We start from the raw sequence: 12,863 nt of genomic DNA, 5'->3' as shown, positions 1-12,863 counted from the left end.
ATAAGTTTTTTAAAGTTCAGCTTGACATTTTAAGCCTTTCATGATACGATAAAGATATGGTTTGCCTGTTCTTGTGTACAAAATGAATTGCTTTATAGAAAGTTTCAAATTAATTCCTCAATTAACACCATCTGAAAACAGCATTTGTTCATGTGCTGTTCTACGTCATGTATTTCTATGTTAAGAACTCTATGCACATTTTCATAGATTAAATGTCATTCTTTTTTAAAATATTTCCCAGCCTCCATGTACCAATGCATGGTATGGACTTCTTTGGTTTACTTGATGCTAGGTGTATTGGTTAACTATACAGTATGTACAACTGATATCAAAGAGTACAACTTACTAATTACATTTCATCTTACATTATAATTTATCGTGTAGGGGAGACTTTCCAGATGATAGTAAATTCCCATCAGAAGAGTTCTGTCGCCCAGAATTAGTGACGGTTCCGGAGCCAGTGAGCATTCTGGAAGGCGAGAATGCACGTTTCTCATGCCGTATCTCAGGAGTACCAGCACCAAGAGTATCATGGTTTAGAGAGGATCTGCAGATCATAGGGGTAGGTTTTTGACATTGAGATCAGAACTGGTTATGAGGACATGTCTATGTAGAAGAAGGTGTAATTGATAAGGATGCTGATTTTGATGTTGAAGAAGGAGCCTGATAATGTTATTCATCATGATGAAGACACAACGATGATGTTGACTGTCATGACGATGATGACGACGATGGCGACGTTGATGATATGATTAATATTTATTTAATTCATTATTTATTTCTTTGTTCATTTATTCACTCATTCATTTTAATATGTTCATTTATTCTGCTACCTTTATCATGAAAGTCCCCATGGTATATTATTACTTTCTAAAAAGAACCCTGCATGAATAAGGTAAAATGCAATATGAAACAGAAGAATGATATCACAATAAAATAAACAGTTAAACAATGGAAGTGGATTAAAAAAAAAGTGTTCATAACAGAATAAAACATAATGATAATAGCATCTCTATGTGCTTTGTGGAACAATACAAACCAGTTGATTTGGACTGAGTTTAATCTAACCTTAACAAATATTTTGTTTTACACTTACAGCAAGGGGCTCGTATGAGATCTTGGTTTGACGGCATACACTACATGGAGATCACCAAAGCCCGTGTTGGCGACTCCGGAGTCGTCCGATTAGTCGCTCGCAACAAATTGGGTATGGTGGAGTTCAAGACAAAACTAGAAGTCAAACCGAAGGATGTCCCACCCCCATTACTGAAACCAACACCGAAAGGTAGTTAGTTAAACATCTTTTGCCTGTTACCAATTTAGAGACTTTAGTGATTGTTTTTCTGGAAAATTTAAAAAGTGAGAATGGATATTTAATACTTTCTGTCAATTCATTTTGTTTGACTGTTAGGGGATTGCTTAAAACTTTTTTTGAGTTTAACAAACAAATTTCACTTCATAATAATTATGTGGAATTCATAAAGTGAAGTTAACAATTTGGTTTGAGTTTTTAGAGACATGCACTGTGTATGTATTGTAAGGAACAAAGTACAATGTATTTTTGCTGTGAAGTGTGATTTGTTTCCACTTACATAGTTATATTTTTTAATGCTAGGATTTTCTGGTGGTACTAATAATTTGGAAAGAGAGAGAGACAGAGAGAGGAGATTTGATATTTGGAGAAGAATACAGACAGTAGGGGTAAAAAAATTTATGTACATGTATGTTCCAACTAGTAAGTTTTGTATTGTATATTTGTATCGATCAGAAGAGAAAGTTCCACAGCCCAAGCCGAAGATTCCTGGATTGCAGAAGACTCAAGCTGCAAAGCTACGTAAGATTGTCTTGTCTTTTTATTTTCTGAAGACCTCATACTCTTCACATACTCCCAAAAGTGGTCACTAAAATCATTTATTTTTTATTGAAGAAATATTAAAGATTTTGATGAACAATGTGTGATTAAATCAATGAATGCAACAGCATGTTTCAATCTACAGTGCAAGGCACTGAACACATATTATGTACATGTACCTATAACTTTGCATGAATTTAATAGTCAGTACCCCAAATAAGAGAACATGATTAATTTTGTTTTTCCATTGAATTTTACTGAAACATATTTGATTAATATTTAAAAATCTATTTTAAAAAATAATGAATAATTTCATTACACTAATCAATAAATTATTGAATTGCATGCCATTGATTTAAACAGATGAGAAACCTAATGAATTAGAGGAAGTATTCAGGCGACGTTCCCAGCATGCAGCCCCATTCCTCCTTTCCAGAAATCAAGTAGGCACCCCAAGGAGGGTCAGTGCTGGCCCTGCACTTGCAGTGAAGCTTAAACCTGTCCCAAAGTCATCTTCTTTTGATATGGCAAAAGAGACTAATACAAACAGACTGCCCTTCAGGGACAGTCTTAGAAGCACTCCATCTAAGAAAACTGACATGAACTTGGATGATAGTGCCAAGAGATATCCCTCTTTTGCAGAAAGAACACTTGCCAACGATGAAGATATTACACCTGTAGTTGTTGAGAGAAAGGGATTGGATGGCATAAAACTTCCAGAAGATGAACAAGTAGAAGCTGAAGTTCTTTCGCCTGAAAGAAGTGCCCCTATGAATCTTGATATGCTCACAGACGCCGACAACAAGGTTCCTGTTGATGAAAGTGTCACATCAGAATCTGTCCACAGTGAGGAGAGCAGTGTTACTTATCTCTACCAGAAGCTCGGTGGGCGAGAGAGTAAGCTTTCTGTTGAGGAAAATATCACTGCAGAAGTTCTCTCAGATGGTGATTACGAAGAACTGTCCTTCCCAGACAGCCTGGAACTCATGCCTTCAGATGGTACCACTGATGACTACACCATGCCCACGTCAAGCATTTCAGATATCACGCAGGCTCAGGAAGAACCACAGAAATCCTCAAGGAGCGCTATGTACTTTCAACCAGTTTACAGACAAACAAAGAATGGAGGAATATATAGTGACTCTGAGACATCAACACCGGTGTCCTCAGAGGACTACCTTCCAGCTCTTGAGATTGAAGCACTTGAAGAGGAAATCCAACCAAGACAACAGAATCAGCCAGATCTTTACAGCCAACATGATGGGGATTATCTGATCCCCATTTCACGTGAGGAGGTCATACCATTCAGAGAGCAGGCTGTATTTTCACGTCCGAAACAAAGAGATATCTTTGAAAATGACAGTGACATCAAAACTGCTTCATCTTCCGATGATGAAGATGGTTCAGAAGGAGACGGAAGAAGTACACCAGTCAATTCAGATCTTTCTACTAACTTAAAAGGGATTCCTCCTCAAGAGGCTGATGACTCTCAAACCAGTGACCGCTTTGCATCTTCATTTTCAGTGCCCATCACTCTGGATGATGGAACTGACAAAGTAGGGAGTAGTAAACCATACATCGTTCAACTCATGCTAGAGAAACCGCCAATTGAAATTGATACATTTGATAGAGCATTACCGGTATCAGGCAGGTCTTGCAAATCAGAAGACTCAGACACATTCAAAGACCTCTCCAGTCATACTTCATCTTCATCTTCCTCAGATTCAGAAGATAATGTACAGCCCATCCATAAAGACTATGCACCTGGCAGAAAAAAGAATGAGCAACCATTTGCTGTGGAAGATATGCTTGAGAAGTCACCAATCAAGGATGATAAAGTTGACAAAGTACTTCCTTTTGGAAGTAGCTCCCTTGCACAAGGGCAACACGGTGGAGATGAACCTTCATGTTCTTCCTCATCCTCTTCTAGGTCTTCATCAGATTCTGAAGAACTAGAGGATCTAACTACCAAAGTTCCGAATTGGAACAAGAGTGAGCCATTTATCGTTGAAGTGATGCTGGAGAAACCTCCAATTCAGGATGATCAATTTGACAGGGCTTTACCAGTACAACCCGGAACCTTGACACAAATACAACATAAACAAAGGAAATCTTCTAACTCATCATCTAGTTTTTCATCAGATTCTGAAGAATCATATAAAGAACCCGTTACTAAAGGAGCAGAGGGAGATAAGTTTGAGCCATACATTGCAGAAGTCATGCTTGAGAAACCTCCCATTCAAGATGATAAATTTGACAGGGCTTTACCAGTACAACCCGGAACCTTGACACAAATACAGCATAAACAAAGGAAATCTTCTAACTCATCATCTAGTTTTTCATCAGATTCTGAAGAATCATATAAAGAACCCGTTACTAAAGGAGCAGAGGGAGATAAGGTTGAGCCATACATTGCAGAAGTCATGCTTGAGAAACCTCCCATTCAAGATGATAAATTTGACAGGGCTTTACCAGTACAACCCGGAACCTTGACACAAATACAACAACATGAAAAAAGGAAATCTTCTAACTCATCATCTAGTTTTTCATCAGAATCTGAAGAATCAAATGAAGAACCTGTTACTAAAGGAGCAGAGGGAAATAAGGTTGAGCCATACATTGCAGAAGTCATGCTTGAGAAACCTCCCATTCAAGATGATAAATTTGACAGGTCATTGCCAATATCAAGAGACCCCTTTCATCGGAATCCATCTGACAAACGCTCTTCTCCCACTTCATCATCATCATCATCTCATTCCTCATCATCTGATTCAGGAGAATCAGAGCCAGAATCTGATCGACATTCGTACTCTTCAGCCATTGTGTTTCAAAGTCGGCAATCAAAAGAAGAACCGTCATACGTGAGAGAAGACAATTCATCAGCTGATCATCTGTCATCATCAAGGAGTTCTTCATCTCCTCACTCGTCTGATGGAGATGTTACAAAAGTTTCACCATTAAGGAGAGACAACCAACACTATACCCCACTGGATATTAGTATAAACACACAGCTCTCAGCTGGAAATCAGAAAGAAAGGACTCCCTCAAGTTCATCATCGGAATATGAGCATGAGGCTCTAGACACCAAATTAATGTCCAGGAAGTTGAAATCAAATCTCCAAGGTACCAAGGAGGAACGGAAATTACAGAGGACATCTTCATCTTCATCATCTCTTTCATCCTCCTCATCAACTAGTAGTGATGAGGAAACACAGGTATCCAAGGCGAGGATGATGCTGCATCAGGATCAAGACAATCAGGAAAAAATACCACAAAGAACAGTTGCAAGTCCTTCAGAGGATCCCAGTTTTGAAGTTGTTCTAAAAATTGCACCAAGAGAAGGTATTGAAGAAGAAGTCAAGGAAGAAAGTATTCTGCCAGTCGAAACATTGCCTCAGCCACAGCTAGATCATTCTGTTGAGGATGATGATGCAGTTGGTTTTGATATCACCGTAGACTTCAAACCCAATGAAGAAGAACAGAAACCTCAGTGGAAAAGCTTCTTTGATGATGATGAAGAAGAGACTTTTCCAAGACTTGTCGGGTCACCCTTTGGAAAGAATTCAGTTATTTTTGCCAAGGCACGGTCCTCACAATATGATCCCATAAAGCCAGCGATTGAAACTGAAACCATGGCTCAAAGGAAAGAACTGACTGAGAGTTCAACTGAGGATGGTGGAGAAGAGGAGGTAGAGGGAGTAAACGAGAATAGGGTGTTAGCGAAAAGGATATCCATGACGCAGATGAGGGCTTTGAATCCAACCGGGTCTCCAATCATCAAGCAGCGTCTCCAAGACATCAAGTGTAAGCAAGGCGAGACCATCACCTTCCACATAGACTTCACAGGTATCGCACCATTCGAAGTGACATGGTACCAAGATGGGTACGAACTGGAGGATTCTGATGAATATGGGATCCTGGTGAGCGATGATTGCAGTTCCTTGATGGTGCCGAACACTACTCCTGATGACAACAGTATGATTGAAGTCCAAGTCAAGAATGATCTTGGTGTTGCTGCTTCTACAGCAATGTTGACAGTGGAAGGTACAAATCTACATGCATTTCTCTACCATTAAAAACCTCTGAAAACTATTCGCACTTGCTTCATCTTCTCTCCAAGTCTCTTTAGCTCAAACTCTGCCATTTGACAACAATGCTGGATCATAACTATATTGCAGAACACTCACATCTAGCTTACATATTGCATTCCATAACCATGTCTTTTTCCTCCATGATGTAGAATAACCACACATTGTATTCTTAAATTTGTGATTCTCTTTTTGATGTTTAGTTCTGTGTTCTGTGTGTGTCTTGCTATCTATACTCTCTGATGTGTTTCTTTTTGAAAATTCTAAATTAATTTGTCTTATTTAATAATTCTGCTCTTTTTCAAATAAAATACTAGAAAGGGACACCTTTGCAGTAGAAAATCTGTTTCAAAGATGCAACAGACTATCTATGCTTCATAGCGTAGGCTTCAAAAAGAAAAAAAGTACACCCTACTAAGATGAATTGAGATGCTATGGCATACTTTTGCTGTTGTGCATTTGATATGGCAGTGTTCAGACATGTTTGCATTTTAATGCTGATTTTGCTGTCATTTTTGCTGAAAATATTGGGTGTTGTCAAATTGTGCTTGCATGTTTTGTTAATTTGTATCTTCTAAAGAAGTCAGAGCAGACAGAAAGGAGTTTCCATTGTTTTTATTTTTTTTGAGAGACAGAAATTGAGTCTTTTGGTCTGTCATATTATTGTACAGTCATACCATCAGCGTGTCATTATTTCTGTTTACTGTTTTACGATAACTGTTTTACGAATCATGTTCATGATTTCATTTCATATATTTTCATTTTTTGCCAATTTATAAATAATTTTTTTCTTGATTTCAAAATATGACCTTGCAAACTAATTGGAAAGAAATTATTTGGCTTCTTTGAAAGGAAAAAGTTGATTATTAAAATTACAGAAAAATAAAGAATTAAACAAAATATATGTCAATTTCAAAGTGATTTTCTCAAACCGATTTTTTTTTAAATATTACATTGTAATCAGAAATTAAATTAAACATTTCTGATAAAGTTATTTTATGGAATTTATTTGAATTTCATGTAATGCTCACATCATTGGTGGTATATTTTAAGGGTTCTTCTTTGTCTACTTTTATTTGGGATAAAGTGTCTATGTAACTGTATATTTTTATATTAACCTATTTTTTATTTAAACTTTATACTGTCGGATTTTACTTTTTCTTTGAGAAATTTAAGAAACAGAAATTCTTGTTAAGTAAATCTTCCTTTTAAGTGGCAAGTAGTTTTGAATTTTAATATACATGATCAAATGACTATCATCTCATAGTTGTGCCATGTGTCATCAAATATCAACCATACATTTCAAAAATCCTTTCGTTTGAGTATTAATATGTTATCAAGCATAAGAAATTCATAGTAATATGAATGCAAAACTATGTTTACATTATTTTTCATCAATTCACTGCATCTGACATGGGTCCTTACATTTACATCAGTAGTCATGCAGAAAGCATTCAATATCTATTCATTCATGATGAAATCCACTTCACAGTGCCTAACGAAAAAGAAGGTGTCGTCCTTATCACACATGAAACCATCTTACAGCTGTTTATTTCAAAAACTTCTTTCACAAACTTTCTTGATTTCTCTTTGAGCCTTTTTCTCTCTATGAATAATAAAGCCTTGGAATAATGGTTGATATTAATATTTCAACAGAGAATGTTGATGAACTCGATAGCATTTGTTCTTAAAACCTAATGCCATGGAAATATAACTGGATGATTATAACACTAAATAATACTTTTGCCATTCTTCTTTATAAGTTAGTTGCAAGTTAATGTAGAAAAATGCTATTGAACTACTAATTCTGATGATTGTACTTGATACTTTTATGAATAAGCTGTGGGAACTTTAGGTTTTAGAATCGAATGAACTATCTCAACTGTCAATATAAAACTTTCAAGTAGTATCAATGTACATGAATATTACATGAATTATCTTTATGTTCACATTAAAATGAATTGCATTACACTGTGCTAAAAAGGATGCGCTATTTCTCACATATGAGTGATAACTCCTCTCATGTTTTGGTTAGCTATGACAGTCACGCTTGTTTTTTTTTTATTATTAGTCCCTCCCATAGTTTCGCATTTAACACTTTTGTGGCTACCCTATTTTCACTTGCAGAATATCAACAACCAATGCAGCCAACGCAGACTATGCAGCCAGCACAGGCAGCAGCAGCAGCACAACCAATGGAACAGATGCAGCTTGCACCATGCTTCCTCTCTGCTCCACCTCCCATGACGGTTGGAGCACCAGGAGAGCCGGTCAGACTGTCCTGTCGTGTTGGAGGGAACCCTGTTCCAAAGGTCATCTGGTCAAAGGTCAGTTGGAAGAAAGGATAAGAAAATTGCTCAAGATGCTTACAGCATACCACCTGTAGTGTGGTTCTGTAATAGATGTTTCTCTGAATTTTTTTTCAGGTCAGGTACATGCACCTTAACAAAACTATGAGCCATGTTAAGATGCACTTTTTAGCAGGAATACTTCTAAAAAATCTTCCACTTCAAATTTTTCGATTTTGAAGTAGACAAAACAGTGGGATGGGGAGTACGGAAAGTCATGAACATGACTTTTGTTGAGGTACCTAAATGGTATTCTTGCTTTACATAATTTTTTGTTATAATGAAACACACGTTTTATGACATAAGGGGCCTTTTTATATGATCTACTTATACTTATATGAACATTGTTGCTAAGTGACATCCTTGGTCCTCTCTTCAAGAACCATTTGTGTTTTCGTAGCAATGTGGTAATATAAAAAATACAAACAAACATATCTTTGATGATAGGATGGTCGTCTCCTGACGAGTGTTCCCAGGATGAAGATCCTTCAGGATGAGGATATCCACACCCTGCTCATCTTGGAATGTCTACCAGAGGATGCAGGAAACTACACCATTGAGATTGTCGGCCCCAGCGGCAAGAAGACAAACTGCTTCAGGATCCAGATCAAAGGTAGTTTTCTCCTCACTTCCATCATGATCCATCTGGCCTTTGGGGCACTATTTCATCAAAGGAATCAGCATGGACAGTCTTGTCAGCTCTGACAATATTGACGATCTCCTTTGATTTGTTTAAGCTGTGATGCACTGATCTGTTAACTGTCACTATGGTATCTGTCTGAAACTGAAAAACTTGTCAGTGTTAACAAGTTGCATGAAATGGTGTCCTTGGGCCTGTTTCATAAAACTTGCTATATAACAAATTTGCAATAACAGTGTAGAGCTATTGAAATCATTTAATGTGATTGGCTGATAAAAAACTTGTGTATTTATTATAACAAGTATTTAAAATGAAACAACACCCTGATCTTTCAGAAGTACAGAGTTGCCAACTCTTATTTAGAACTTTCCAATTCCTAAATCCATTTACTTTCTTTGCTGCCTTGATTAGGGGACAAACCAGATGACTTTGAGCCTCACTACCCAGAGGTACCCCATCACCACCCTGAGGTACAGCCAATTGGATTTGCCACTCTGCCTGAGTTCAGGAGTGTGCTCACAGACTGCATAGTACCAGATGGCAGCCCTGTGGAACTCGCCTGTGAAGTCGTCGGAACCCCTCGTGAGTAGTGCAAATAAAACATAGAGTTTGAGATTATTTCTATCATAGCAGCCCTGTTTTGAGGGGTAGGAAATGAACATGGTCTGGTAAAACACAGCTAGATTCTAGAGGGTTTTGTTTGATCAGTCACTGCTCTTCGTGTTGGAGATTTTTATTTGTTATATCTTGATTGATATGTTAGATCCTTGTACAATTACAAAATAAAATATTTGTATCCCTTTCTATTTTTCTAATTTTAAGCATGTGATAAAGTCATTAAATACATATGCCCTTTATATTGTTTATGGAATGTGACTCATCCATTAAGCAGCTGAAGAATAAATATTAGTCCTCTTGATTTAGTTGTGATATTATACCTTCCAGACAAATAAGTGATATTCATATATATTTGAAACCATATTCTGATATTTTGTACACTTATTGGGCGTTGCAAGAAACTTGCGATCAATTGCATGTCTATTATTGGTCCCTAAATAATCATATGTTTGGCAATTGATTAAAAATTTGTGATTGATTGCTAATCTGTTTCTTGAAACAAGGTGTGTAATCTGATTTGCTCAAGATAAAATTGATCTATCAATTGTAAAATTACAACAGAATATTTGCAATTGATTGAAAATATTTTCCTGCAACACCCGTTTAGTCAGTAGCAACTGCTCTCATATCACGTGCCCTATTAAAGGAGACTGGAGGCTAGAAATCAGTATGATTAACGTCCTTTATTCTATGATATAACTGCACCAATGAAAAAATAAATTTTTATCTTCATCTCTTTTTTAAAAAATCATTTCTCTTTTCCCATATAAAGCACCTGTTATTAACTGGTACCACAACGGAGGCATCATCAAGCCATCACGCTACTTCCGCATGAGCTACGATGACGGGATCGCCCGACTCCAGATCAATGAGGTCTTCCAGGAAGATGGTGGGGAATACGTCTGCGAGGCGTTTAACAACGCTGGACGTATATCCTGCAGTGGAATCTTGAACGTACAAGGTGAGTGGGAGTCTGATGACCTTTGAGGGCGCTCTTTCTAATTCTATCACCTTGAATTCAAACACTGCTGTAATAACACCTTTTTGGATTCAACTTATCCATTCATTCTTTTTATACTTGTGTACTCCCATTAATCGTGTATAACCTATTTATTCAATAATCAACAAGGGACTTAGTTTCTGTAACTATCTCCAATATGATAGAGGAATATTTAAGGAATTATCATATCCGTAAATCATGACATCATTAATTATATATATCCTAGAATCTAGCACAATAACTTGTGATCATGTATACTGATCCCATTCCTGTATTTGGGTCCTTTACATCTAGGTTTTGTAGCATATTCTTAGCAATCATTCATAGTTGCTACCAACATCTTTCATTAAACTCAATATTCAGGAAGCCACATTATCTTTTAAACTTACCTATAGTTGATCTCGTGAATTTAGCATATGTCAAGCGTGAATTTAGCATATGTCAAGATGATGTAAACTGTAATTTATCTCATTTATTTATCTATGGGGTGATGTGTGTAATATTTGTGATTCACATGTTGCAAGAGAAATTTAGTACTGAAATATTGTTACTGGTGTTACTGATGTTTGCCACAGTTTATTGTTGCATAATTATCACTTCTTCATTATTGTGTAATTAAAAGCTGACATATGTCTACTTTATGTCTGTAAATTCGTTAAAAGATAATATTAACAATAGTGTACATACACGTATTTCTGTTCGAAATTTCTCTTGCTCATGACCATTTTTTTTGTAACTAACAACATATTCAAAGCCACAAGATCTTTCAAAAGATGTTAACATAAGACAAGTTTTGATCGATACCAAATTTCTAAAGCAAAGTCATGTTTTTCAGTAACCCTTAAAAGTACCCCTAACAATTTTTGGAAGCCATACTAAAACAAACTGTTTCTGTCTCCTGTTGTTTGCTGATTTTGATTAACTAAACTAAAACTAAATTTTTGAAATCTATCAATTGATTATCATTTTCTTTGACAGGAAAAAGACCATGATGTCATGCATGTCAGCAAGCAATGCAAAGAAAGTCTTTTTTGTCATTTTTGATTAAATTTGGTGGAACACATTCAGTTGTAATGTGGCCAGATATGCACATTGTGGACAATTAATGGCTGAAAACTGTCCAGATAGATCTCATCTGTGCTTAGAAAAATTACATATTGGTACATAAATGTGAAGTACCATCAATTAATGGCTTGTGAATATGTTGTTAGAAATTACAGTGTAATATTTATTTACTCACTGTCAAAACCATCAATGATTTTCCTCTATATATCAAGGAAGAAATATCAGCTCTCAGAATTCAGAGATTATCAGAAAGATTAGATTTACATTGTTTTTTTTTCAATACTTAAGTTTATAGAAAAGTACCAATTTACGTTCCGTTTTTATATGAAGCTGCACATACTAGTATGCATGTAGATTTTTTTAGCACATGGGAGCTGACATTTCTGAGATATGTCATGTTATTCAACAATTGAAGAGGAAAATTGAAATTAGGATTTAGCAGTGAATTGTATCAAGAACATTATGATTTTCTTACTAGTTGATTCAAGAAACCATTATTTTCTAAAGGAAGCAAGTGAAAACAGATCAGACATAAAAACAGTAACAGTAGCTTCAGATTTTTTCCCCATCTGCAATGCCATAGGAGTAATAGCTTTCTTAATGCACACACACCATTTTCTAGATCTTTTGATTATATTGGGTTATATGCACATTTAATTTCAAGCGTGTTTTTTTTTGCTACATAGAAAGATAACATAGGTAATAAGTGGCTGTGGAAAGAAACCAAAATGGGAGAAATCAGGTCTGGAAGTAACTGTATGAGAATCATCAACAAACACTTGGTGCATTACACCGACAATTTCATTGATATCACAAATGTGTATATCACATGGTCATTCCCAGGTTTTTTTCCAGATTTTTCAAGTATACTGCTTCTTTTTGGACACACTCATTCTTCATAAATGTTCTGTTATAACTCAATTTTTTTGGGCAAAAATGTACCAAAATCTTCCAAATGTTTGTACTGCACTGCCAAAAATATCATAGTACTCTTAAATTATTCTGACTGCCAAAAATCGGAGTACGTGAACATTTTTTTTTGTGAGCATAATTTGGTCTGTACCATTGACGGATATGCACCAAAATGTATAAAAATTTATAAACTTTGAGGAATGTTTACAAAATTAGTTGCTTTGTTGCACTGTTTGATTTGATATCATACCTAGAAGTGGTTTATTGGAAAAAAAATATGCATGTTATTTTTTTGTCTTTATATGAAAATTCTCCATTTGTAACAAATGATTTTTTCTGA

The 12,863-nt window shown here is 36.0% G+C and overlaps 1 protein-coding gene across 1 annotated transcript in view; it reads left to right on the top strand.

The window, feature by feature from the left end:
• Window positions 1-12,863, top strand: part of LOC129258918 (titin-like) — a 292,780-nt gene that overhangs the window by 24,947 nt on the left and 254,970 nt on the right. The window contains exons 24-31 of the mRNA XM_064097713.1: window positions 385-562; window positions 1,099-1,285; window positions 1,769-1,834; window positions 2,216-5,896; window positions 8,068-8,267; window positions 8,736-8,901; window positions 9,340-9,510; window positions 10,319-10,507. Of these exons, the coding sequence (XP_063953783.1) occupies window positions 385-562; window positions 1,099-1,285; window positions 1,769-1,834; window positions 2,216-5,896; window positions 8,068-8,267; window positions 8,736-8,901; window positions 9,340-9,510; window positions 10,319-10,507 (4,838 nt within the window). The remainder of the gene's footprint in view (window positions 1-384; window positions 563-1,098; window positions 1,286-1,768; window positions 1,835-2,215; window positions 5,897-8,067; window positions 8,268-8,735; window positions 8,902-9,339; window positions 9,511-10,318; window positions 10,508-12,863) is intronic.

Source organism: Lytechinus pictus, chromosome 1, assembly GCF_037042905.1.
Source record: "Lytechinus pictus isolate F3 Inbred chromosome 1, Lp3.0, whole genome shotgun sequence".
NCBI classification, from domain to species: domain Eukaryota; kingdom Metazoa; phylum Echinodermata; class Echinoidea; order Temnopleuroida; family Toxopneustidae; genus Lytechinus; species Lytechinus pictus.
Note: the sequence above shows the minus strand (reverse complement) of the source record. Positions and strands in the feature narration are given on the sequence as shown.